Source organism: Brassica oleracea, chromosome C3 (assembly GCF_000695525.1).
Source record: "Brassica oleracea var. oleracea cultivar TO1000 chromosome C3, BOL, whole genome shotgun sequence".
Taxonomy (NCBI): Eukaryota; Viridiplantae; Streptophyta; class Magnoliopsida; order Brassicales; family Brassicaceae; genus Brassica; species Brassica oleracea.
In genome coordinates this window covers 4,960,021-4,985,117 of record NC_027750.1, presented here as the reverse complement: position 1 = coordinate 4,985,117, position 25,097 = coordinate 4,960,021, and the positions used below count along the sequence as shown (strand labels likewise).

The 25,097-nt window shown below is 38.7% G+C and overlaps 6 protein-coding genes and 1 pseudogene across 7 annotated transcripts; 3 read left to right on the top strand and 4 right to left on the bottom strand.

The window, feature by feature from the left end:
• Positions 1 to 4,562: 4,562 nt before the first annotated feature.
• On the bottom strand, positions 4,563 to 5,842 carry LOC106328610. Its single transcript, XM_013767085.1, has 3 exons — positions 5,240 to 5,842; positions 4,991 to 5,163; positions 4,563 to 4,912 (listed from the first exon to the last, which is right to left on the bottom strand). Exons 1-3 carry the CDS (start codon positions 5,735 to 5,737, stop codon positions 4,774 to 4,776), a joined length of 810 nt encoding a protein of 269 aa, XP_013622539.1. The 5' UTR covers positions 5,738 to 5,842; the 3' UTR covers positions 4,563 to 4,773.
• A 6,450-nt stretch (positions 5,843 to 12,292) lies between these two features.
• LOC106329563 lies at positions 12,293 to 13,485 on the bottom strand. 2 transcript variants are annotated; one of them, XM_013768251.1, is made up of 3 exons: positions 13,421 to 13,485; positions 12,975 to 13,140; positions 12,293 to 12,615 (listed from the first exon to the last, which is right to left on the bottom strand). In XM_013768251.1, exons 2-3 carry the CDS (start codon positions 13,127 to 13,129, stop codon positions 12,459 to 12,461), a joined length of 312 nt encoding a protein of 103 aa, XP_013623705.1. In that variant the 5' UTR covers positions 13,130 to 13,140; positions 13,421 to 13,485; the 3' UTR covers positions 12,293 to 12,458. The 2 variants fall into 2 exon arrangements, with proteins under 2 accessions (XP_013623705.1, XP_013623706.1); XM_013768252.1 differs by having other exon boundaries at positions 13,425 to 13,469.
• Positions 13,486 to 13,611: 126 nt separating this feature from the next.
• LOC106328124 (mediator of RNA polymerase II transcription subunit 17) lies at positions 13,612 to 16,676 on the top strand. Its single transcript, XM_013766496.1, has 7 exons — positions 13,612 to 13,958; positions 14,037 to 14,150; positions 14,282 to 14,367; positions 14,828 to 15,212; positions 15,294 to 15,722; positions 15,810 to 16,124; positions 16,223 to 16,676. Exons 1-7 carry the CDS (start codon positions 13,662 to 13,664, stop codon positions 16,541 to 16,543), a joined length of 1,947 nt encoding a protein of 648 aa, XP_013621950.1. The 5' UTR covers positions 13,612 to 13,661; the 3' UTR covers positions 16,544 to 16,676.
• Positions 16,677 to 16,789: 113 nt separating this feature from the next.
• LOC106331833 (protein kish-like) lies at positions 16,790 to 18,294 on the top strand. Its single transcript, XM_013770251.1, has 5 exons — positions 16,790 to 16,941; positions 17,226 to 17,269; positions 17,360 to 17,466; positions 17,756 to 17,790; positions 18,018 to 18,294. The coding sequence occupies exons 2-5, from the start codon at positions 17,267 to 17,269 to the stop codon at positions 18,083 to 18,085; spliced, it is 213 nt and encodes a 70-aa protein (XP_013625705.1). The 5' UTR covers positions 16,790 to 16,941; positions 17,226 to 17,266; the 3' UTR covers positions 18,086 to 18,294.
• Positions 18,295 to 18,369: 75 nt separating this feature from the next.
• LOC106331832 (NHP2-like protein 1) lies at positions 18,370 to 19,549 on the top strand. Its single transcript, XM_013770250.1, has 4 exons — positions 18,370 to 18,482; positions 18,573 to 18,693; positions 18,779 to 18,882; positions 19,189 to 19,549. The coding sequence occupies exons 1-4, from the start codon at positions 18,480 to 18,482 to the stop codon at positions 19,348 to 19,350; spliced, it is 390 nt and encodes a 129-aa protein (XP_013625704.1). The 5' UTR covers positions 18,370 to 18,479; the 3' UTR covers positions 19,351 to 19,549.
• A 134-nt stretch (positions 19,550 to 19,683) lies between these two features.
• On the bottom strand, positions 19,684 to 20,798 carry LOC106331426 (SPX domain-containing protein 1). Its single transcript, XM_013769780.1, has 2 exons — positions 20,434 to 20,798; positions 19,684 to 20,332 (listed from the first exon to the last, which is right to left on the bottom strand). The coding sequence occupies exons 1-2, from the start codon at positions 20,701 to 20,703 to the stop codon at positions 19,841 to 19,843; spliced, it is 762 nt and encodes a 253-aa protein (XP_013625234.1). The 5' UTR covers positions 20,704 to 20,798; the 3' UTR covers positions 19,684 to 19,840.
• Positions 20,799 to 22,021: 1,223 nt separating this feature from the next.
• LOC106331620 lies at positions 22,022 to 23,507 on the bottom strand (annotated as a pseudogene).
• Positions 23,508 to 25,097: the final 1,590 nt, after the last annotated feature.

The window sequence follows — 25,097 nt, the reverse complement described above, 5'->3', positions numbered from 1 at the left end:
TTCTTCTGCTTCTGAGCTCTCGGACTTGTTCCCAATGAGATGTTCTCCATAGTCCAAACAGCTTCTCGCAGCTCCGTTCAGTAGGCTTGATATTCAAAAGGCATTCTTCTCTCTCCCAAAAAATAAAGCTCCTGGCCCGGACGGTTACCCGGGAGAGTTTTTTACTGCTAATTGGGGAGCTGTAGGGAATAATATGATTGATGGTGTTCTTGAGTTCCTTACCACAGGAAAGCTTCTTCGCCAATGGAATTCAACGATCCTTACGCTAACCCCAAAGAAATCTGGTGCTTCAAGGATCACGGACTTCCGGCCTATAGCTTGCTGTAACACTGTTTATAAAGTTGCCTCAAAGCTTCTTGCAAACAGGCTAAAGAGTGTACTTCCGATGATGATTTCGTCCGCTCAATCAGCTTTCATTCCAGGAAGACTGCTTGTGGAAAATGTCCTCTTAGCAACAGAGATGGTGCAAGGCTACAATTGGAAATCAATCTCAAAACGGTGTATGCTAAAGGTCGATCTCAAGAAAGCTTTTGATACCCTTAATTGGGATTTTATTATGAATACGATGGAAGCAATGGAGTTCCCAGAGGGTTTTAGAAATCTGATCAAGCAGTGTATCACTTCTGCGAGTTATTCGGTGGCAATTAATGGGGAGCTTTGCGGTTATTTCAAAGGTACTCATGGCCTTAGACAAGGTGATCCGCTCTCCCCCTACCTCTTTGTTTTGTCCACTGAAGTCTTCTCCCAGATGCTTAGCGCCAAGTACGAGGATGGCTCTATTGGTTTCCACCCCAACGCTATGGAGCCGGCTGTCACGCATTTGGCATTTGCTGATGATATCATGGTCTTCTCAGACGGTGAGAAGAAATCCCTAGAGTGTATCTCATCCACGTTTGATACTTTTGCTGCGTGGTCCGGTCTGAACATGAACAAAGACAAAACTGAGCTTTTCTTGGCGGGAATGACTCAGAATGAAACCTTAGACATCTCGAGCCTTGGTTTCAAGATTGGTTCGCTCCCTGTTCGGTACCTCGGCCTTCCTTTGATGCATCGGCAGCTTAGGATCTCAGATTACAGGCCCTTATTGGAAAAAGTTTCAGGTTGTCTCAACTCTTGGTCTGCTAAGGCGCTCTCGTATGCTGGCCGGTGTCAACTACTGTCATCGGTTATCTATGGAACTATTAATTTCTGGGCCTCTGCATTTATCCTCCCTAAAGGATGTATTAACAAGATCCAGTCTATGTGCACGAATTTTCTGTGGGGAGGGCGTATTGATCAACGCTCAACAGCAAAAATCTCGTGGAAAACAATCTGCCTTCCTAAATCTGAAGGTGGCCTCGGCCTAAGGGACTTTGGGGTTTGGAATAAAACATTATGTCTAAAATTGATCTGGATTATCCTTACAAAGACTGCTTCCCTCTGGGCTGATTGGGTAAAATCTTATAGATTGAATAATAGGAATTTCTGGAGCATTGACGAGGACAAGCAAACATCTCCCACGTTGCGGTCTCTGCTTCGTTTAAGACCACTTGCTGCTCAGTTCATTCGAACTAGAGTTGGATCAGGCTCTGCAACAAGCTTTTGGTGGGATCACTGGACTCCCTTGGGACCTCTCATCAGGGCTCTCGGTCAGACAGGGCCGCGCGACTTGATGATCCCACTCTCTGCTCGTGTTTGTGATGCTTGTAATGACACAGGCTGGCTTCTGCGAGGGGCTCGTTCCGATGCTGCTCTTGAGCTTCAAACTCACCTAACCACGATTCATCTACCTATGCGCAACTCCCCTCCTGATCTCGTGTACTGGTACATCAACAATGAGTCTCTCGAAGCATTCTCAGCCTCTCGTGTTTGGGATGCCATTCGGCACCGTGAGCCACCTCATCAATGGACAGCCTCGGTCTGGTTCAATGGCAGAGTTCCCCGGCATGCGTTCAATTTCTGGATTGCTTATCATGACAGACTCCCAACTAAGTCCAGACTTGCGGCCTGGGGAATCAATATCTCAACAGCCTGCATTCTCTGCAACTCTGCAATGGAGGACAGAGACCACCTGTTTCTTCGCTGTCCAACAAGCGAAGTAATCTGGGCATGTGTACTGCGTAGACTTGGAGCTCATCATCATTCGTTTCATACGTGGACTGCTATGATGGATTGGCTTTCCTTAAAAGACTCTAGGACCATCACTCTCCTGAAGCGTCTTGCGTCTCAAGCAACAATATACAACATCTGGACAGAACGCAATCGTAGGATCCATGACAACGTCATAACTCCACCTGCTATGATTTTCAAAACAATCGACCGTAGCATCCGTGACGTTATTCTTGGTAAGAGAAACAACTCAAATTTCCGGAAGGCAATGGAGTTGTGGCTCTCGTATGAGTAGGATTGTTCTTTAGCACTCCTCTGTTTCTAGGCCTAGCTCTTTTTTATCTTTTTTGCAAGAGCTGATCCTAGTATGATCTTTTTTTAATTTGTAAGATTACTACCCTTGTAGTTTATCAAAGTAGAACCTCCTCTATACATGCTTTCATCATCTATATTGATAAAGCAGAACTTCTCAGATTTAACATCAAAGCAAACTATCGCAAAGTCCGTTGAATGGCTGATATCAATGATATTAATGCAAGCGAGGTAATACAAAACCCCATCTATGCAAATCATATGACGATGAGTGTAGGTAGGATCACGGAACATAACATAATGGTATTTGCATTCGATCATTCTCCATAAAAGCTTTCCAGTCTCCAATGTCAGAACCCAAGCCCGGTTGGTGTTGAAGTAAGCAGCTGTAGACAACAATTTAATTTTTTTTCGGTGGGATCATACCCGCAATACATTACTCGATAATTTAAAATCGATTTCAGTTTCGGTAGTGTAAGAAGCTCTCCAGTGGTGGGATTACAAATCACCCGCTCTGCATGATAATCACGTTCCCCATCTGTACAACATACCAGTCGTCCGTGGAGGAGCGATGAGGTTCTTTCATGACGCTTCCAGGGATGCGTTTTATACCACGTGGCTACAACAGAAGAGTTGGCATGTGGGTTTTGAGTGATCTGAGGTGTAGAGAAGAAGAATAACTTGCCATAACTATTAACGGTGAACAAGAGGCGTGGACGATTCGAGGACTTGGTGAGAAACAGTTCGGTGAAATATGGACTGCCAAGTATGGATGCCCATGATTTCGAAAGGCAACGAAACCTAGCTACATGCTTCAACGGTAGTCTCGAGAATATATCGATAAGAAGATCAACTGGGATTATTGGTTTTGTGTATTCTCTTTCGTCGGTTGAAGAATGTGTAGTGGATCTAGACATGGTTAGGTTATCCTCTGGTACGAGCGGCTTCAGGATTTTCATGATCAGAGCACTAGAGTCTCTTTTAGGTTAGTAGCCGGGCTCTCTAAAATATAATAAAAGATATATTATTGTGTTGTATTTTGATACAAGACTATAGATTAGCTTTAACATATTGCTAACACCATATAATAATGTAAACTTTCCTATTTCAAATCTAACATAATATAGTAATAATGTAAATATGCTTAGAATAATATCGGTTTACTCTTCAAGTGTTTCCATTATTCTTCTTGATGGATTCACCGCCTTTATAATTTTGGTCTCACATCTTATGGTCCAGTATATCTACAATATGTACCATTTCTTGGTTTTCAAGTTTTCAACTAAATTTATATAAGGAACGATCTTCAATCTTAGACTACCTCAAAGTGTTTACAAAAAAGCTTTGTATAATTAACCTTTGTGTAAACTACTATTGGGCCTAGTATCATCTTACTCAGATTCCTAACACAATTTCAAAAGGTAAAAGAGGACCTTACATTCAAGAGCTCACCACTCTCATGGAGAGTTGCAGTGCCTCATTAGGACCCTTTTAAGTGAGAACTTAGTGATTCTTCCTGTTGAGAGCCTAAACGAGAGGTCTATTATAAACAGTTTGAACAAGTATTTACTAGCTAAAATAAAATGTATATTTCAGACTATTTACCTATCTATCGAGCCAAGGATGCGGTTCCTTCTCCCATCCTTGCAATCACTAAAATCTACCGTAAGATAGAGAGGCGATCCTAATTAATATGATTTACACTTAACAACTGCACCCTAGCTGATCAAGATGGTCGCACACATATTTTGAAAAACTAGGATACAGTTGAATTATAAAGAATATCTCGCTGAAATGCAGAGGGAAAGTGCTATGTAGTAGTAAGACAGTGACAAAAATCAAAGACATCCGGGAAAACTTCATTAAGATTATATCAACAGAAATAAATAGTAAGTGCACGCTATGCAATAAATCTTACAGGTAATCAGAAGTGTATAGCAGAATGGGAGAGTTTATCTGGCCATATCTTGTCTGCATTACATCAACTGAGCAAAACAGAAAAATGAGCATTTAAAACATAATGGTTCCTGCATCAGAAGGATATCAAACTAGCAGTCATCTTCGTCGTTGTTCTCCATTGTTATATGCTTTCAGTCATTAAAGAAAACCTCAGACATAGATCCACAAAGCTACTTGTGTCAAAGAACATATCACAGCCCCTAGTTAAATCCATCAAAAAGCAAAACTTTTTACTCCATAACTTATTTTCCTTTCCATGATATTACTACAAGTCTACAACTGAGACAAATTCTAAAAGTGAAGCAGAGAAACACCCATGAACGGGAGACAACATTTAAAAAAATTCACATTAAAACAAAAGGGTTAGATAGATCATAGACGTAATCTAAATCTATAAGATGCCAAGACCACGAGTTAAGACATGGCCGTGATTGGGTAAGGTCCCGTGAAGAAATCCATTCGAGAAGTCTGAGGCTCAAGTACTTCTTCGCGTCCCTCTTCTTCTTCATCTTCATCATCCCAAAGAAACCGCGCATATGAGGCTTGTACATAGCTGCAGCAAACACAATTAAAGTAAGCACACAAGCCCCACAAAGAAGAGAGCTTGACAAGTTAAAAGAATCTTTCTTACCAATCATCAGGAGCAGCTGCAACAGCTCGGCTGAAGTAAGACTCAGCACGAGACGAATCCTTATGAATCATCCACACCAATTCCGCGTACATAGCCAAAACATTCCCATCGTAAGGACTCACAAGAACAGCTCTCCCGCAATACTCTTCTGCTTTCAAGTAATCTCCCCGAACCTGTTCCAAAATCAAAAACACGTAAAGTCTCAAACTTTCAGATCTATAAAGAGTGAGAAAATAAGAAAGTGGCTACCTCTTTCAAGAACTTGGCGTAATTGCTGAGAAAAATCCCGTTTCCAGGATTAGCTTCAATCATCTTCCGATAATGAACGTCTGTGCTATCCTCTCCATCATCACCACCGTCAGATCTTCCGCCGCTCCTTCTCTTCCCTCCTCCGCCACCGCCGCCGTCTCCAACCTGGGTTTCATAAGAAGACGCGGGTATAATCCCGAATCCGATTCCTTCCTCCACGTCCTCCATGAGAGCACCGGTGAGGAACTTGCTCGCATGCTTAGTCGATGTCAGATGTTTAAGATCGCTCTCCGACGCTGTCCTTTTGATCCTCCTTGACGATTCGTCGCTGGAGCGGAGAGACATGGGGCTGTAACAGCACGAGGAAGAGGAAGAGAGTGTTATAGATCTGGGACGTTGGATCTGATGAAGAGATTCGGGCTCGATTGGAGATTCCCTTGGGCTCGAGACGTGAACCAATGAGGTGAGAAGTGGGGTCGACGCGCTTCGTAAAAGCATTGTTTTATTTTTCTGGGTAGAGATTCTACGGTCGAAGGAAGAAGTAAAGATCGAGGCTTGAATTTTTCAGGTTTAGGAGCGGTGGTTAGAGAAGTGAAGACGGGTGCGTTTTATATACGGAGGAAGTGGTTTGATTAGAGGAAGGTGAAGGAGAAACAATCCCAGCCGTCGATTAGTTTTTTCATCACGTGGAACTTTAATTATTTTGTTTGGTTCTCCAAGATATTTTTTTGTTTGGTTCTCCAAAAGTTGTGTACCGAAATAATTTTTAATTTTGACTTTTCTTATGAGTTGTGTGCGCATTCATTCTCTGCTTTGTTCGTTAGTTTTTTTTAGTTTAATTTTCTTTTACTGAAAGTTCATGGAATATCATTTGTTCCTGACTTTTACCATAGACAGCTCGAAAACATAAAATGGACTCTACGTAATGTTGTTTTTAGCTCGGCTAAAACAAGATTTTTTTTTCTTTACAAACTTGCTTAACAACTCCTCTAACCAGATGGTTTACCTGCTGGTTTCAGCGTTAGAAGACCTCTCTATAACATAAACTTTGTTTTGTCTTCCTCCAGCAATGAGTTTACCACTAAGAAGATCTTTCTGTTACCAGTAATTTTCAAAATTAATCATCATGAATCTCTTTATTCAAGTATCATACTTTTAGAATATGAAAACCTACCTAATCATTTAGTATGATCACGATTTAATCAAATCAAAACTGTCCATCTTATATTAATTAAAGCTATACCAAATAATAATTATCTTGCCTAGAAAAGTAAAGAAAACAAAATATATGTTTCATCAACTCTTTTTTTTTTTTTTTTTTTTTTTTTGATTAACCAGGAGGGATCTCAACCCCCAGGGGACTAACCCCTCGGCGCGAGTCAGCCTATTTGTTTTTTTTTTTTTTTTTTTTTTTTTGATGACCGAGGGTCCCAGGCCGGGCCCAGACATCCCTCGAGGCCCGCAGCAGCCACGTTGACTCCACCCCAGAAGTAGCAGGATGGACCCGGGTGGCCACCAAATGGTTTAACCCAGCGGGGCATCGAACCCAGGTTGCTTAGCAACGCTGGAGCTCGCCTACCACTCGGCGCGAGACAGCCTATTTGTTACTATGGGAATTAGATACTCAATTGCCTGGCCAAACACTTGGGCGTATCTGAGGGGGAGGATCGAACCCGCGGCTCTTAGGACCAACGAACTCGCCTCGCGCCACTCGACCACAAGCGCTTGGTTAAAATTTATTTTGTTTCATCAACTCTTACAACTTAAAAATAAAATGTTTATGTGATTTCAATATATTATGTGTATATCAACCCTTATGATAAGGGCCTTATCATTAGACTTTTCATATATATTTTTCTCTGGTGCGGAAAATACATGTTTGATTAAACATTCGGTGAACAAAGTAGAAGCCTTTGACACCAAGTTGTTTATACCAACACAACAAGTATCGTACGTGTGTCCCTAGCGCCTAACAATTTTTTTTTTTTTTTTGAAAATTAAAAAGATTAAATCCGGGTCTAATAAAGAAAGAGACATAACCCCCGGGCGGAGATACAATCCACGGATAGACCCTCTCCTGGACATTCAAATGAACCGAAAGCAATAGTCCATATCTATGTGGCCAGCGGGGTTCGAACCAGGGTTCGCCGTATTGGATTTATTCTCTAAAACGCCACTGGACTACCCCACTGGTTAGCGCCTAACAATCTGCATAGACATTTTAACAACGTGAAATCAAACAAATATAGAAATGAAAGCATTAACACTTTAATTGTTCATTCAAATTCAGCTTAACAGAAAAGCTAACCTGAATAAAAATCTAGTGACGAACGCGGCATCTACGTCATTGATTTTGAAATGTTGGTTCCCGAAGGTCACGGAATTGCAAGTGGACGGCAGCCACAGACCAAATATGGTCCACGACTCCACGGCCAGTATCTCTCTACATATCACACGTGGAACCATTGCATATACATGTATTGTAATATTATTCATTTGTAGTTAAAAAAGGAATATTATTCATTTTTTCAAAATGTGATGAAATTAAAATATCGGAGATGCGTGCAAAACATGCAAATTGTTTTCAAACAAAATGAATAGTAATTATATGAGTATCAAAACAAATCATCATGAATCTCTTTATGTGCGAGTGGGTCACGATTCCATGTGCAGTAAGGCTCACGTTGTAATTGACGAGTTGCTTCCATAACCATTTATATATTTTTTTCGTTGTCTCATTATAAGTTGATAACATGGCCTTGTCTTTGATACTGACTTTTAAAGTACAACTAGGATCGGTCCGGAATACGCCGGGATTTTTTATTTAAATATTAATTATAATCATATATTTATGTTATTTTGATATATAAATATTATATAAATATAAATAGCTAGATAATTATAAAATTTTATTTAATTATTTATTATTTTCTGTCTTATGAATTCCAATTATCTCAATTTCTTACAATAAAATTTTCCGTTGATTTATTTATTGAATAAAACTTGTGTAACTTGAAATCATGCATGCATTTAAGCTGAATCGAATCTAAACTAAACTGAAGTAAATTCGGTTATGTTATGTCGTTTTTCTTTGAAACAAAAGGCTTAAAAGAAAAGACTCAATGAGAATTGAACACATTGTTTCCTGTCTATTTCCCTTTTAAGTTTAAAATATGTAGCTCATATCTTACTAACACGCATGTCTCTGCGCGTGTATGGCACTTCCATTCATGTTAATTCCCAATAACTAATTAAAAAATGAAATAAAAACCTTTGATTGCTTCCTTTATCTTTTTATGATTCGTTCGGAGCAATCTTTGCTTTGATAATATCTATATTTATTTGGACAAAAAAAACTATATTTCTCTCTTGATCGAGTCATAGCGGAATTGAGAAACCGATCTGATTTACTCGGCACCGCTTAAACTGTGGAATATTTTTATTAATTGGCTCGATTTTCTTTTTTAACATCTTCAGTGTTGTTGCTCATCATCCTCTTCCCCTGTCTCTTCATACTCTTCAAAACTCATCGCCAATAATTTTAAACTCTTGAGTGTTATTGAGTTACGGTGGCGGCGAAATGAACCGTCACCGTTGATATCGCCTCCAACCAAGGCGAAGTCAGTAGCATCCAGAAACTCACGGTACGCTCATTCTTTTCCTTCTCGTTTCCAAAGTTTCAGTCTTTACATATGTTTTCATTATAGTGGCTATCTCTCTGTATTTGGGCTATATCACAGTGTGAACAAAAGGCCCACTAAACCGTAAAAAATTATGAAACGCAGCAGCCCACATCAAAACTTAATGAAACGATGAGTTTTAGGCAAAGAAGACAAGTGTTGCACTCACAATCAACGACTTTATGACGTGGCGCAACAGGAGGGAGACAAACATTTTTTTATATATATAAATTAGTGTAATTAAGTTGACAACATAGCTTATATTCAACTGCAAACTTTGATTTGGTTTACAGTTTTATACCCTCATCAGGGCACATAGATACAAGATGAAAAATGCATATTGATTTATACTTTTATGTTGTAGGAGGAGCTGAGTAGGTTTTTTTTGTTGGTTTTTTAGGTAACAAACATTCATATTGGTATCCCTTAAACTATATTTGCGAAGTGATTTTGTCACATGTCTTTTATACAATTAATTTCACAAAACAAATATGATATGGCTACTGAAATTGATGACATGTCTTATAACTTAATATGACATGGACAATTGCATTTAATGTTAATTTATATTTTTGGTATTTTTTAAAAAATATGGTAATAACTAATATATTACATTTAATGTCAATTTATATTTTTGGAAGTTTTTTTAGAATATGGGAATAACTCATAAATCATCATTAAAATAAATATATTCAAATATGACATTATAAATTTCGAAATATAATTTAATTATATACTTTTAAATTATACATTTTTATTACTAAAATTTTCAAAAATGTATACAATTTTTTTAGAAAATTATAAAAATTTAATCGTAAAATCATTATTTTCTTATAAATCTACAAATTTTATTTAATATATTTAATTAAAATAAATAGATAGAAAAATCTATCTAAGATTACAATTTCAAATATATACATGCATATTCTTAAATATAATTTTTATGTTTAATTAAATCAAATTTATATTAAAATGTTGAAACAAAAAAGAAAATTTAAAATATTAATAAAATTTTATTTTAAAATATAATTTATATTTATCTGTTAAAAAATATTTTAAATTTTTATATCCGGAGAAGAACGTAAGCTGTACTATGCTATAACCTTTTATTTACTAACAAAAGGAAATTAAAGTGGAAGACATTTTTATATAAAGATGTATAAATTACAGTACCATTTGAAATATAGTATAGAGAATATAAAAGTTGATACAATTATAAATCCAAAAATATAGAATTCAGTATTTACAATTATGATAAACTAGAATACCGTCAATTAATCAAACGATCAATGAACAACTTCTATATGAACAACCATGCATAATAAAGTCCACCTATCAATATCATGTTAAATTTCATTGGCAGCCAATACAGAACATAACCTTTGAAAAATAATCATGTTCGAATTATATACAAAGTGAAATGAATAATTATCCGTCTAGTGTTTTGTTGTTTGGTATGAAAGAAATATAGTTCTCGTTCATCCCTTCCTCGACATCAATTGGTTGAAATGACAGCAGAAATGTGGAAATTACAAGAAAAGGTGTGCGTCAATTATTGATGAAGGTGGTCTTTTGGAATCAAGTTGTTGTTGATTATAATAAAATCCTCTCTAGAAAATCTCTCTCTCTCAAATCCTCTCTAGAAAACCCTAGCGCATCTCATCGTTTCGGCTCCGACGGCGGTGGTTCCGCAGACCGTCGTCGGGAGCTCCTTGTTTTCTTTTCCTCTTTGCTCCATCGGCTTTCTCCTCCTCTTTGCGGTCTTTGTCGAAGCTCTTGTTTGATTCGCCGCCTCAAGCCTCTGTTCTATTCGCGGTAGATCTGAGAAGTTTGGCGTGGGTGGTGCCAGATCTGGTGTGACGGCGACGTTTTCGAGCTAGGGCCAGTCGATGGAGTCGGGTTCATGGGTGGTCGGTGCCCTCGTGTCTTCGTTGGAGATCCTTCCGGCGGATCTGTAGGTACCAAGGCGGTGGTGAGGAAAGTTCTCGAACCAGGGTCGATCCTCTTTCCCGTCTGTTCAGATCGTCGGTGTTTCACCAACTTTTTCCCGGACCTAGGGTTCGGACCAGGAGATTGATGACGTGTGGAGTCCTGATGAGGCTTCAATCCCGGCGGTCCTTCATCTTCCGCCTCCCTTCGGCGAGGTCTCTTCTTGGCTGGTTTTGAGTCTCGGTTTCTTGGTTCGTCCGGATCCGCTTGGCTAGTGTGAGATCCTGTGGCTGGTTCTCAGTCGTGGGTGCGTGTTGGGAGCTTCCTCTCTCGGTGTTGTCGCCCGGGTTTGGGGGTTTCCGTGACAGCGCGTGTCGAGTCACGAGACTACATCCGCGTCTCTTTTGGTGTCTCTGTCTTTCAGACCCGAGCTCTTGACTGTGGCAACGCGTACTTCGATCTCTTCTCCCATAATAATTGTCATCTTGTGGCGATAGCTCTGTGTTTGCAGGCTGGTCCTCTGCGTGTGGATAAGTGTTAGTTGAGCACTCGAGCTCTAGCTAGTTTGACGGTTGCTTCTTCCGGAGGAGATGTGCCCAGCATGTCCCATTACTATGCGTGTGTGGTGGGTTAAATGGGTGTATACGGTTCCGGGGGTTTGAGGGTTGGAGACAGCAACCTCCGGTCTTCATCCCGAACGACGGCACCGCCTGTTTGTGGACTCTCTTCGTGCTGTCGGTGTGGCAATTTCAAACGGGCTAGCTGTTCCATGGTTGCATTTCTCGGTGTGGTTTGATGTTTGAGTCTCTCAGAAGCTGTAGGTTTTCCCGTTGCTTCAAGGTTTGAGCCGCCTTTCTCTCTGGGAGCTCGCGGTAACCGGGGTCTCGTTCCTCTCTTTCCATTCCCTTGGGAGCATCAACGCTTCGCTATCTCTAGTTCACACTTAGGTCCTCAGGTTGTCGACTTTGAATCTATTTGTTCACTAGGTGCTCTGTTTAGTTTACATTTCTGCATTCATCTTCTTGTTCTCTTTGTTGTTCTGTAAAAAATTGAAAACTGGTAATATAATTTTAACATTTTACAAAAAAAAAAAAAAGAAGCGATATGTCCAAAGGTAGAAGTGTCCAAAGATTGGAAAGTGAGGGGCCCAGGAATATGCTCATTTTGGTGGGCTTCCTGTTACCTCACCTGCGGGGCCAACGTGCAGAGAGCTCAACGGTGGAGAAAGAGAAGGGGTCATTGTCGTGGAGAGGGTCTTCGTCTTCCATGTATCTCACCACTTCTTTGTATTTGATTCGCATTTAGTGGGTGTGCTTTGTGAAGCCGCATTTTATATAATTTACGGAAATGTGATATAAACCTGTTCAAATGACCCTGGCCGATGTTAGAAAACAGTTTACTATAAAATGTATAAAGGCAACATATGTTTCACTGAAAAATCTAAAAAGCAAATACTCAAGTTTTAATCTCTCTCTTTATTCAAGTCATATAAGGTGCAAGCAAATCAAACGGGTCTAGAGAGCCTACAACTGACCAAAGTAGATGTGTTTGAGAAACAAACTTGGATTACAACTCGAGAAAATTCAAATAGTAAATGCTGGTTTAACTTGCTAATTGCCTTGCTTGAAGAGAATGGATGCAAGACCTCCCCGCCATCCGAAAACTGCTGCTGGCTCAGGCCTTTTGTGTAAAAGCGATGCGAGACCGACTGATACGCCCTGACCAGGCATCCTCACCACCTCCTGATTAGCAACCGACTCAGAAAACCTGTTTTTATAATTACAAGATACTGTAAAGTAAGTTTCCTGTTACTTTCCACTCTGCAAAGAGAAAACAAGAGCCCCCCACCCAATGAACTCAATTTGTATCTCATGTTTGTGCGTTGGTTACATCAGTTCCTCTTTGAAAGGTTACATATAGTAGTAGCTGTACAATAGGCTCTGATTCAAAAACAGATACCAAAGCTTGTCACACTAAGTTACAAATGTCAGACAGGAAATGATTAACAATTGTCAAATGAAAGCAGAGACTTTGGTTATTTAGCATATTTATACAAACCATTTAACGTCTTTAATCATCCAAAAGCTAACAAAGAAATAATTTGAGCAACACATAAATTCACTTACGAGGGAGGAGGTATGATTCCATCATAAGCAATGGAGCAGAATCCCTGCCTTTGCTTGTGCTTAGGATTGGATGAACATATAACGTACACACGTCGACGGCGTTTCACTGTCTTACAAAACTCGCACAACTTCTTCACAGATGATCTCACCTTCATTGCTCCTTACTCTGCATTTCAAAACACCATTAAAAAGCTTGCAGCACAAAAACCCCGTTACTAGATTAATAAAAGAGAACTCTTTTTAAGCATTTAGATTGAGAGATTCAAAGCTAAAGATTTCTACTTTTCTACCCAGAGAACTTGTTACAAAACGAATCTGAAACATCGATCTATAACTACTACACACTGTAACAAATCTCTCGATAGATCCAGATACGAAAATCGAATGAAAATCACGGCGAAAACCCAAATCGACAAGAACCCATCAAGAGAAGAAGAAGAAGATACCTACGAATTGGAAGAGGAACCCGATCGATATCCAAATCGGAAATGAAAGGGTTTTAGAAAGTGTGAAGCTTTAGCTTAAAACAAGGCACTTGTACTAAATGGGCTTTCTATGGGCTTTGATATTACTTGGGCTTGACCCGAAACAAAGATACCCGACCCGGAATGGTTAGATCTAAATAAACCGATTAGGAGCGGCGAAGCTCGTCACCGTCGAAATCTCAAGGTTTTCTGCGGCGGAGATATGGACAGCGACATGGAGATCTCTCTCGACAGGCTTCCGATAAAGCGACTAGAATCCATCGAGGAGAACGGCGCGGAGCGTTTTCCCTCCGATGTAGGTTACGACGACAAGAGAGTCTCGTTGATTCGGAGGATAGACTTCGCGTGGGCGTTGGAGGAAGAAGACGAGCTGAAGAACAATAAGAAGAAGAAGAAGACGTCCAAAGAGGGGCCGGAGCAGTGGCAATGGAAGGGAATGGTGGAGAATCTGCAGTTGGCTCATCAGGAGCTCTCCGTCATCATAGACCTTATCAATACTGTGAGAGGCTCTCTGCTTAACACGATATGAGTGCTATTTAGTAATGGTTGTGTAAGTAATGGATGTGGATCTTTGTAGGTGGAAGCGAATGATGCAGTAACAGTGGCTGGGATGACTAGACCTAAGCCTATGCCTAATGAGATTCTCTCTGATCTTGCTGTGTCTACTGCTACCAAGTTGCAGAGCTACAGGGTAACTACTAGTTTTACTTTTCTTGAAGATGGAAGTGTTCTGCTAATTGTGTTAGTTAGATTCTTGTTAGTGTCCTGAGAAACTGTTGGCAAGCTTATGTGTCATCTTTGGATACTTTTTTTCCTCTGCAGCATTTAGGAAAATTCTTCAAGCAATCAGCAAAATCTTTAGAGCAGAAAGTCAATCGCGAAGCAAGGTTTTATGGTGCTCTTATCAGGTTCGTGCATTTGCTAATAACTTTTTTTTTTATTATATGTTAGCTCCGTTTCTGTGAACAAGAAACTAGGGAAACCTCTATTTCCTTCAATGGCATTTTTCAATTCTGAGAACTTTTATTTTTGCAGTGTTTATGCTGGTCTTAAGTTGCTTACAATGTCATAGCTATTAGATAAATGGCGTAGGATGATTACGCTCCTAGGTTTGTTTACATGTTATGGCTTTAATAGATGTGTAAGCATCCTATATTTGGACTTCTGCATCGTCTTCTTTGCTAAACCCTGCATAGTACAGTACTTCAGGAACATTCAGTTTGTTGTGTTGGGACTTCTTAGGACTATGCCAGCTCCATTGACATTTTTTTTTAATTTGCAGAAAATGATAAGAGGACTTCATATTACAGAATATCGATTGTTTGATTCTTGCAAATTGTAATTTTTGCTATGATGACAACCTTATAGGTTGCAGCGGAACTGGAAAGTGAAGCGACAACGTGTTCTTGCTTCAAACGCCAGCAACGAGGGCTTCACGATTGATCTTTCCGATAGTTCATTATATGATCCCGCTTCTGGTTTCCGCCCATCTACATTTTCCACTATCCGTGTAGAACATGATTCAGCTGGTATGCTGGCCATTAATCTACCCCAAGATTCATGGTACTCTCTCCGGTTTGGGTTTGTTGGCTTAAACTCGATTGACAACCCAAACGAGTCTGACGAGCACATAGACTCCACCACCGGTCACGATCTAATATCAGAGAAGCAGTCAAAAAGTGATGACGACGAATCTGTTAAAGAAACTCATTCCCTACTGAGGGAGGTGCATAAATCTATTTTCGCCGAGCAGGTAGTTTCTTTGGTCATTTATCTCGTCCTACTTTGGTATCTCTACTTGGCATCTTTCTCACTTCTTTGGTCTTCTTACTAGTTGTTTGACATGCTAAACCGCGAAGCATTCAGTGAAGGTGTGGGGTTCAGCATTAGTGGAATACGAGAAAACTTCATGGAAATGAACATCGGCCAAGGAGCTTCTTTGTTTGTATCTCTCTACCAATCTGGCAAAAACGCCAGCATCAAGAAGTCGGAATCTGCAAACATGCTCATTGAATCATCAGCAGAAGGAGACTGTCGTGTGAACAAGCTAGGGTTCCCTAGTCGTGCCAGCTATGAAATATACTTGCAACAGATTTTCCACGAGCATGCATTTGGAAAAGCTAAAGATCAGCCCAAGTCAAAAAGCAACCGAGCATCCAATCAAACCGCAAAGGAGAACAACTCCGGACTTCTTGATCATTTCTGCTTATCTTTGGCTCATAGAATCTTCTCAGCTAGAGTTCTCGTGCAACTAGAAAGCGTGGTATGTTCGCGGATGCATTAAATTTTATTGGATGTTCATTCTCTATCAAGACAATTGTTGTCATCTTGGGTTCATTCCTTTGAACAGGTCTGCAAGGTCCCGTATCTTCATTTGATATCTCATCCTACATGGAATTCTCGGACATCTTCATGGACTGTCCTCATGACTGTTCCTCCATCAATCATCCCTCAAGGAAATTCTGAAAGCCAGTCTCCGGATGGTAAGAGGAATCTTAAGACGCAGTTCCGGACAAAAGTGGTGGTCAAGGATGATTGTATCAGTATCGAAGCGGAATGCACGCCCAATGTGGTTGGCTTACTGAAAAGCACTTCCTGCAATTTGTTCTCCATGAACAAATACGAGTGCGACTTGGCCGACCTTCCCGTGATAATTCTCCAACAGGTACGTTCAGACATACTCTTCTTGTCCGAAAGTTAGTTTCCTATAAACACGCAGTTTATTGATGGGAAACATCTTATAAGAATGACTATTTTGAGAAGGTGGCGAGCCAGATAGTGTGTTGGTTACTGGAGGAAGCGAGGACGGTAGGGACAAAAGCGAGCAGGGATTTTCTGTCTTTGTCGTTAGAGATAGTGGAGGGGGAGAGAGTGAGCCTTGTGGGGCAAATAAACCCGGAAGATGTAAAGGGATGCATCTCATGGTGGCTTGTGATGGAGAATGGGTGCACCGAGGAGAGGAAAGGGGTGTCCGAGAGTAGGAAGTCGTTGGGGCATTTGTCTCTGGATGTGTTGTACTCTGTTCTCATGGATTTGATCAACTTGTGTGGTAGTGGTCGGAATGCCAAGACAGAGACTCTTTAATTTGGTGCTCAGTTTATAATGGCTACCAAGACTCTTCTCATATTAAAGCAGAAATGAATACTATATATTAGTGTTATTACTTCGAAATTTGTGTAAAAGCAGTTTAAGGTGTGATTTTGATTAATTTATTCCATTTGATAATAATCTTTTATTTATGTTGCTTACTATAGTTTTATCATTTTATGAGATTATATGATGATAACCAAATCCTATACATTTAGTTATTATTTATTTAAGGAAGAAAGGGGTAAAATAGGGAAAACCAGAAAAACTCTCGCAAACGTTTCTTCCTCCGTCGTCTCTCGATCCCTCTCTTCACGTCCTGACCGCTTGCTAGATTCAAGCTTCAAACCCCTAATTGTTTTTACGAATCACCATCGCCTTGAGCTCAGATTCAGGTTTCTACTCCTTTTTCTCGATATTTCTGATTTGATCTCTCTCGATTTACAAGTACATATATGGAGTTTGATTCGCTTTATCATCTAAGAGATTTGTTTTTGTTTACACTCACCGGATGCTTCTGCAATGCAATTAGAATAAGAATTGACGAATGGATCCGATGAATTTTTCTTCTCGGCGGTGTAGAACTGATAGGTTTTGACGATCTTTGTCATGATTCTTCGTGAATGTGTCTGTCTTCAAGTTGATTTTCCTATGATTCTCATATATGTATGTTTTTCAGATTCGAGGAGCTTCTAAGTGCTTCAGTGATCATCAGATACAATGGTAATGATAATTGCCTTTTCAGATCCGCTCTGATTTTTGTTTTCCTAGTGATTTGAGCTTTGAGTTTGTTTAATCTTTGATATTTGACAGTCAGCTTTGTTCAATTTCCATTCATTTCTGACGGTGGTGCTGCTTGTTATCTGCACTTGCACTTATCTGAAGATGCAGTTCCCTGCCATTCTTGAGCAGAAGACTGGGTTTGAACCATCCTCTTTACTCTCCCTTTTTATTGAATTGGATTCACCTTGTACTGGTTCCTAGAAGAACCTAGAATACATTATTTGAGCTTTGAAACCGTTTATTAATGCATTTTCTTGCTAGCCTTGAGCTAAATCTCTGTGAATACTTACTTTGCATTCCATATGGTTTCATAAGTCCTAGTGCTTTCTATGTATCTATGATCTCTCTCATGCATGATGCATCTATTCATCACTTTGGTCAACGTGTTGCAAAGTGGTTGAACATTTTATGCTTTTCTCATTGCAGGTTTCGAGGATTCTTTTGGAAGGCTGCTAGAATAGGTATGCCTTCCTTCCCTTTTTGCGTCTGTTCTTATGAATTGAGACTAATGATAGGCTTTCTAGGAAAAAGAATTAGTTAGTAACCAATGCAGCTACTCATAGTTTAACTTTTATTTCCAACCCATAAAATATAAGTTTTTGGACTATATCCTCTAGCAGTTAGTGTTATTCGTTTTTAAACATTCTGTTGATTAAACTTTGCTTTGTTATGTCACCACTTGTAACAGGTGAGCGTTTGAGCCCTTGGATGTCCGTGGGATGCTTCATGATGGGTGTCTCCATCATTTTCTTTTGAGTCTCGACTTCTCACAGTGTAGATTTTACTTCTTTGAGATACTCAGTTTCCTGTATGCAAGGGTTTCGATGATAAAGGGATATATTCTCTTATGGATGATGGGTTGGTCTTTGTATTTGGAAATTTTTATGTGAAGACTTAAAAGTCTATAAGCCGAACTGTAGAACATAATGACTTTGGAGCCATCAAAACAAGTTTTCTTCAGTTGGTAAAATTCAGAAGAACAAAGTATTTAAAACCAAATGGGCCTAAGTATATTACCCAGGCCCATTATAAGAGGTGTATATATATATGTTTAGCCTACCTTCATTCATAATATTTCAAGCCGAGAAACTCGTCCCCTTATAAGTTAAAACCCTAAAACTTCTCTGAGACCTAACTTCCAGCTCAAGATATGGTACTTCTCCCTCTCTGTTCTTTTCTATTTCATCTACCAGTTTCATCATTGACTGTTTAGTTTGATCGTTTGTTTCTGTTTCGCTTGCAGACAGAAGAAGTTGTGAACTCGAGAGCATATCCTCTCGCAGATTCTCAGTTATCTATAACGATTCTTGATCTCATTCAACAAGCTGCTTACCACCAGCAGCTCAAGAAGGGTGCTAATGAAGGTACCTTGTTGTTATATTTGTACTTTTAAATTTGTGAAACCAAAACTGATTTTTGTATAATTTTCTCTGTTTTTCTTTTGTTCAGCTACGAAGGCACTTAATCGTGGGATCGCTGAGATTGTGGTTATGGCTACAGATGTAGATTCCCTGGATATTCTTCTTCATCTTCCTTTACTAGCCGAGGATAAGGTTTGGTTTCTTCCTTGTTTGTTTTTTTTAGACATTTGCTTCTTTTTTAATGTCTTGTCAGAGTCAAGTAGCTTTTGTTTCCTGAACTTAGACAGCCTTTTATGTTGTTCTTGTGACTTCTTTTCGGTTTACTTGTCCAGTTTTGAATATAGTTTTCCTGTTTTTTTTTAGTTCTTCAGATACTCATGAGTTGGTTTGATTAGTCTGTCTAATCTTTTCCTCTTGATAACTTCTCATGATTAAAATAATTAAATCTTGTATATTGTTTTGGTCACTGAACTCTTCTTGTCTTTAATGATGTTGAAGAATGTTCCGTATGTGTTTGTGCGTTCAAAGCAAGCCTTGGGAAGAGCATGTGGTGTATCAAGATCCGTTATTGCTTGTTCTGTCATATCAAACGATGAAGGAGGTCTGTTGGAAAAACAAATCGAGCATCTCAAGGATGCTATTGAGAAGCTTCTCATCTAAAAAAAACTCAAATCTCTAATTGATTGCTCAGTATGATGGGTCTCCGTGTATGGGAAGGCTTTGACTGAAGTTTTGTTTATAAGCAAATACCAAATCAAAAACCGTCCATATTCATCTCTCTTTACTCCTAATTTGTTGTAACGCATAATAGCATCACATTGATAATTGATACATTTATATTTGGTATCTTCAGAGTTTTTTACTTTTTTTTGCTTTGTTTCTTAACATCACACTGTGACATTTAGACAGCAAGTCAAGAATGTGAAACCCAGTATAGAGTCATAATCTATTATGTTTACTTGTTGAGATCAGATGGCTATGGGAGGAGTAAGAGATAAAATCTGAAAGTGGTATATTATATCAGATGACCACACACAAACACAGTAACAAAGTTACAACTCCTAAGGACTTTTAAAAGGACCAAAGACATTGATAATGTATGGTTTTTATAATACGTTAGCTTCTACTGTAATAGAACGGCGTAGCTTCTCTATTTTGCTTCTTGCTCCAACAACGGAATCTTGTCTAACCCGTTTAACTGGAGCGGCGGCAGAGAGAAGACGCTCACCGTAGAGCTTTTACTCCTGATCTCCTTCAAAACACGCAGAGCAGCGATCGTACTCTTCATGTGGAGGCTCTCCATAAACTTGTGCTCCGCTTGGACACTCTCATCAGACTCTGCTGCACAAACCGTTGGATCCTCGAAGAAGCAATCGAGCATCGCCTCGGACTCCTTGATGAGCTTGTAGAGCAAGTCAGTAGTGTAAAAGGGCTGCTGAAGAACTTTCTGGATGTAAGGCAAGCGCATGAGGTCACCGGTTCGCTTGTCGTACTTCTTCAGAATCTTGACCAATCCTGTGTAGTTCAGAGCACTGTAGTTCTCGAGGAGAACCATCTCTCCGTGGAGATCAACGATCTCTTTCCTTATGCTCATCATCTCCTCCTTCGAATCTTTAGCTTTCCCAATCCTATCTCTCAGTTCCTATTTTCACCAATAGATATAAAACTAAATATTACAGGCCTGAAGGGATAATGGGCTGGGCTTCGGCCCAAATCAGTGAGATGTTTTATTAATTTTTTTACCTTTAATCTGATGATGTACTCTTCCTCCTTCTCGACGAAGAAGTTGTTGAACTTCTCCAGCTCGTCCTCCAGCAACTGGATGAAACTGATCTCTTCTTTCGACATCCCGACGGAGCTCTCGTCGAGCCGGAGACGTTTGGTGGGGCGATCTACGCTTTTGGAGTCGATGAGTTTGAGACGCTTCTTGAGGTCTTTGTAAGACAAGAACTTGTCACGCCATTCAGGCAGTGTCTGCTCGATCTGATTGCTCAGACTCTTACCGAACTTCATGCTTTTTTTTCTTCTTCTTTTTTTGTTATGTTTTTTTAATCCTTGAGTGTGAGAAAAATGAGGGAAAGTGGAAATGAAGTTGAGAGATATAATAAGGATGGTGAAAAAGGAATATTCGGGTTAGAATATCCATTTTTCGTTGTCTTAATTTCGGGAGAATATCTCTTGGTATCATTCCTTTTTCTAAATCTTTTTTATTTGCTAGCTGTGGGTGATATTACAACACATGGCAACTGTCGGTTAATAAAATAATTATCCGTCACATTCTTTAACCAACCGGTTAATGTTTTCCTTGCAATAAATTTTGAACAATAACCAGCAATTGCCTAGTTTTTTTTTTGTCGTCAAAAAAAAAAAAAACCAGCAATTGCCTAGTTAAATTGATCCAATTCCAATTTTTAAGAAAATTTGGTATATTTGTATTTCTCTGTTTTAATTTTAAAACTATAGTAATAAATAATCATAAAAAAGAGTATTGATAATCTTATATTTTACTGATATAATAAGTACAGCTCAGATTTGGTCATGATAAAGGACACGTAGGACATTGGGTCTTCATGATCTATCCATCTCTCCGTGATCATTTACGAGCAGTAGTTTGACGACAACCACTTTTGATTTAGAGAAAATATATGAATTTAAAGAATATTATTAAAATATATGCGAGTGGTCATAAGTTTTTGGGGGTCCAATCGATCATGGGAATATTCGTGAGTATAAGAAAGGGTATAAACCTTTGGCATCTTTCTTTAACTTTAAAGCATCCAAAAGTACAACCATTACACCCGATTCGCGTCTCTATTCATACCATTTTTGACCTAGTCTAATATGCAAACTTGTATGTTACTCTTTTCAACTTGTCACAAATCTTTAATGTTAAAACTACTACAGTACTACTAAGTCCAAGAATATCTATTGAAATTTTAAACATACATAATAAGACAGTGGGTTTGCTGACGCCCAAGTTAACATCACTACGATGTGGGCTGGCTCATTATATTATAGTAATTTTCAACTCGAATTAGAAATTCTTGTGGCATGGTCATGCATCAAGAAAGGATATTCTACATTTTGATATTAGAGATTTATGGATATGATTTATATTTTCTACATTGTTGTATCCGAGTTCCTCATCTTTGATTAGGTCGGTAATATATTTACGCATGAGGCATGACTTATGCCTCTAATGATCCTGATTGAGAGATGTATACTTATTAATCAAACATAACACATAAGACATTGTCACATGACATATACTTATTTATTTATTTTGGTAAAATATTAAATCAATACTTATTACTGTTTACTGAGGCTAATAAATAAAAAAGAAGTTAATCCTTTGCCTTGTTCACAAAAATAATACATATCCTTCATTACAAAACTGAAACAAGTCAAACTACATTTGATCTCAACTTTGATGTTTAAAAGAAACCGTACGAAACTCAAAAAGGCATTCTTCTTGAGTCAACTTTATGAGTTCCATTTCAGTCACTTCCCCATTTCCGGACAACGCTTTCTTTAGCAGAGACCTCACTAAAACCATCCTTCTTCCACATCTCCTCTGAGTCATCACCATTCACTTTAGAAACTTTTCCTCCCGTGAGTTTGGAGCTTAGAGAAGTTAATCCTTCCCGTGTTCCTCGCAGCGCATACAACAACGGGTTTAACACAAACGCAGCCATAACTTCACCTTTCGCAACTATCATATACTGCAGTCATTAAACAACAAGAAAACTCTTTTATCTTTCTAATAAGAATGGTTGCTTTGATAAGCAAAAGGCATACCACGAGAAGTATTGCTAAGAGAGTAATGGTAATCTGCTGTGCTTCATTCCAGAAGTGATCGCCACTAAACCAACCGCCACCACCTCCTCCAACCACCAGATTCTTCCCTTTTCTTGATCTCTTTGTCCCACTTGTCAAACTCATTCTTCTTCCCGCCAAGAGCGCTTTCCAATGATTTACGAGCTTGCTCCTGCACAATCAACGAAATTGAACACCACCACGATATTAGGTACTAAAAAGTCACGAAGCTGCCCTTGTCCATCTTTAGAGTTTAGAGCTAATCATTTCTCATTTGTTCTTTTTTTTTTCTGAGAGAGAGAGAGAGAGAGAGAGTTAAAGTTTTCAACTTTCTTTTATCAGCAACAGTAAAAGGCAATCAATCATGTTTGCCCAAGGAAAAATGCTTGAAAAGCGATGAAGATGTAAAACTCTTTAAATTTTTAAAAAGTGTGAATCAGCGTAGTTCCAAATATAAGCAAAATCAGACATATAAAGTATCTCTCTGAGCCAAACATCCAACCAAACACCTAGATATACAATCTGGTTATTAAAAAAAGAAATAACCCTCACATTAACTGACTTCTAACAAACTCTCGCAAGAGCTCTAGTCTCCAGTTAATCTGCTACTAAAGCTTCCAATTTGTAAGCGGAGAAAGTCAAAAAAAAAAATATATAATCGGAATCATTTCAATTCATACGATTGACTGAAACCCCTAAAGAGTAGCCGATAATTGGAATACTCTGATTCGTTCCCAATTCATTTGCTTGAAAACAATCAATAAAGGTGGGGGTAGATAAGATAAGTAAGTAACAAACCTCCCTCTGGTTGTTGCCGCCGGAGAAAAGACAAGAGAACCTGGGCTTGCTTTTGGTAATTGAGGTTCGCAGAGAGAAGGCAGAGTTGGAGTCGAGACTAGTCCGGCGCCAGAGGTGGAGAGGCGGCGAGGAAGAGGAAGAAGAAGAAGAAGAAGGAGTTATAAGCAGCAGTCGGATGACGTGACCCATCTCTCACTCTCACTCTCACTCTCACTCTCCCTTATCCACAAATGTGATTTAAAGAGTCGGAAGTGAGGCTTAGTGGGCCTTTAGCGTTCCTGATTTTATTCAAGTTTTGAGCCCATTTTAGATTGCTATATCTCATGTTCTTCTTCTCCCTTTTCTGTTCGATCTAGATAAGTTTGATCTTAAACTTACCAAAATGCTTATTTGTGGATCTCTGTCTTACGCCTTTTCTATATCAATAATTTCTTTACCTTTAGTTTGCCTCATTTTGCGGTATACGTCTCAGTTTTATCCCAAATAATTTACTTGACTAGATTGACTTTTCTACCCTTCCTATGTATGAACGAATGTTTTGGTTGGTTAAAAAATTGACCTATAAACATTCAAGGAAAAATCATTCTACTGATCATCAATGAGTTCATCTATATCTTTGTCAAAGTGGTTTAAAATTGATTTCACTGTGGATTAATAACCCTCTGACCTCAGAAAATCTGTGGCTATTCTTATGCTATCGAGATTGTTGTCGACCAGCAAAAAAAAAATACTATAAACCAAACGCACATAAGTTCTTAACTAAAAACAAATTGTGTAATGCCCCTAACAAAACTGGTTGGAAGGACAAGAGCCAAGAGGGTCCGGTCCATATATGACCGGGTCATGATTTGCTGAGAATAATTTCGATAAGGTTAACGAGTACTATAAAATATCAGATTTGGGGACCCGGATGGCTTAATCATGTTGTTCCTAATTAGTCAGCATAACAATAACAAGAAGCTATAAACATAAAAACAAACATCTCCATCTATCTACGTATATATATTACAAAAACCAATATATGTTGATTACACTTATTGTCAAGAAACAGGAGGTTAATTTCACTAAACTTAGAACAACCCACATGGTTTGATTCTCATCAATCACCCTATTCACTTTCTAATCCACATTATTTAATTTGTCTCTGCTCTTATTATTGCCTTGGTGTTAAGCACGGTTTTACTTTGGGGTATATTAAAGGGTTCTTAGTGATTAATGATTACGAATATTTTGACTAAAGCGTTCATGTTGTTGTTCTGTCACCACCAAAACATTCTCGTTATCTCTTAAACTATATCAAAACAATGTCATAATCACTTGTATGGTTGTATATTTCAAACTGCTAAACGATTGCTTATTAAAATTTGGCTCAAACACCAGTGTTATTTGTAGATAAGCCTGCCTCATATATAAAGAAAACGATCATTGTCCAAGCTTATAATAACCGAACCTATTTTAGATGCAGCTAGGCAAGTTATGCACATGTGAAGCTAGATTAGTTAATATTTTGTACACTCCTCACTTGTTCCGGTTTCAAAGTACAATCCTTCTTCACATTATATAATTTTCATAAGAAAATGTTATAAATGGTACGTATAGGATGCCCTCCAATTTTTAATTATAAATATATTATTATATTCTATGCAGTTGCAAACTCCAAGAGAGAACTAGGTTAAGATCCGCGCCTTGTATTAAATATTTTTACATATTATGGAATAATAAATATATATTAAATAATTAAAAGTCAGTAACTATTAAATATATAATTAAATTGGTGCGAACATATAAATCAA

What these genes read in the sequence shown, in the direction of transcription:
- LOC106331833 (XM_013770251.1), top strand. An exon ending in ATTCTTGAGCAGAAGACTGG is followed by an intron (nt 17,467 to 17,755) that starts GTTTGAACCATC and finishes TTCTCATTGCAG; the next exon opens with GTTTCGAGGATTCTTTTGGA. An exon ending in TTGGAAGGCTGCTAGAATAG is followed by an intron (nt 17,791 to 18,017) that starts GTATGCCTTCCT and finishes CACTTGTAACAG; the next exon opens with GTGAGCGTTTGAGCCCTTGG.
- LOC106328124 (XM_013766496.1), top strand. Translation starts at nt 13,662, where the DNA reads ATGGACAGCGACATGGAGATCTCTCTCGACAGGCTTCCGATAAAGCGA. An exon ending in TCATAGACCTTATCAATACT is followed by an intron (nt 13,959 to 14,036) that starts GTGAGAGGCTCT and finishes GGATCTTTGTAG; the next exon opens with GTGGAAGCGAATGATGCAGT. An exon ending in CCAAGTTGCAGAGCTACAGG is followed by an intron (nt 14,151 to 14,281) that starts GTAACTACTAGT and finishes TTTCCTCTGCAG; the next exon opens with CATTTAGGAAAATTCTTCAA.
- LOC106331426 (XM_013769780.1), bottom strand. Translation starts at nt 20,703, where the DNA reads ATGAAGTTCGGTAAGAGTCTGAGCAATCAGATCGAGCAGACACTGCCT. An exon ending in AGTACATCATCAGATTAAAG is followed by an intron (nt 20,333 to 20,433) that starts GTAAAAAAATTA and finishes TGGTGAAAATAG; the next exon opens with GAACTGAGAGATAGGATTGG.
- LOC106331832 (XM_013770250.1), top strand. An exon ending in CAAGAAGGGTGCTAATGAAG is followed by an intron (nt 18,694 to 18,778) that starts GTACCTTGTTGT and finishes TCTTTTGTTCAG; the next exon opens with CTACGAAGGCACTTAATCGT. An exon ending in CTTTACTAGCCGAGGATAAG is followed by an intron (nt 18,883 to 19,188) that starts GTTTGGTTTCTT and finishes ATGATGTTGAAG; the next exon opens with AATGTTCCGTATGTGTTTGT.
- LOC106329563 (XM_013768251.1), bottom strand. Translation starts at nt 13,129, where the DNA reads ATGAAGGTGAGATCATCTGTGAAGAAGTTGTGCGAGTTTTGTAAGACA. An exon ending in GGAATCATACCTCCTCCCTC is followed by an intron (nt 12,616 to 12,974) that starts GTAAGTGAATTT and finishes TTATAAAAACAG; the next exon opens with GTTTTCTGAGTCGGTTGCTA.
- LOC106328610 (XM_013767085.1), bottom strand. Translation starts at nt 5,737, where the DNA reads ATGCTTTTACGAAGCGCGTCGACCCCACTTCTCACCTCATTGGTTCAC. An exon ending in ACGCCAAGTTCTTGAAAGAG is followed by an intron (nt 5,164 to 5,239) that starts GTAGCCACTTTC and finishes ATTTTGGAACAG; the next exon opens with GTTCGGGGAGATTACTTGAA. An exon ending in GCAGCTGCTCCTGATGATTG is followed by an intron (nt 4,913 to 4,990) that starts GTAAGAAAGATT and finishes TGTTTGCTGCAG; the next exon opens with CTATGTACAAGCCTCATATG.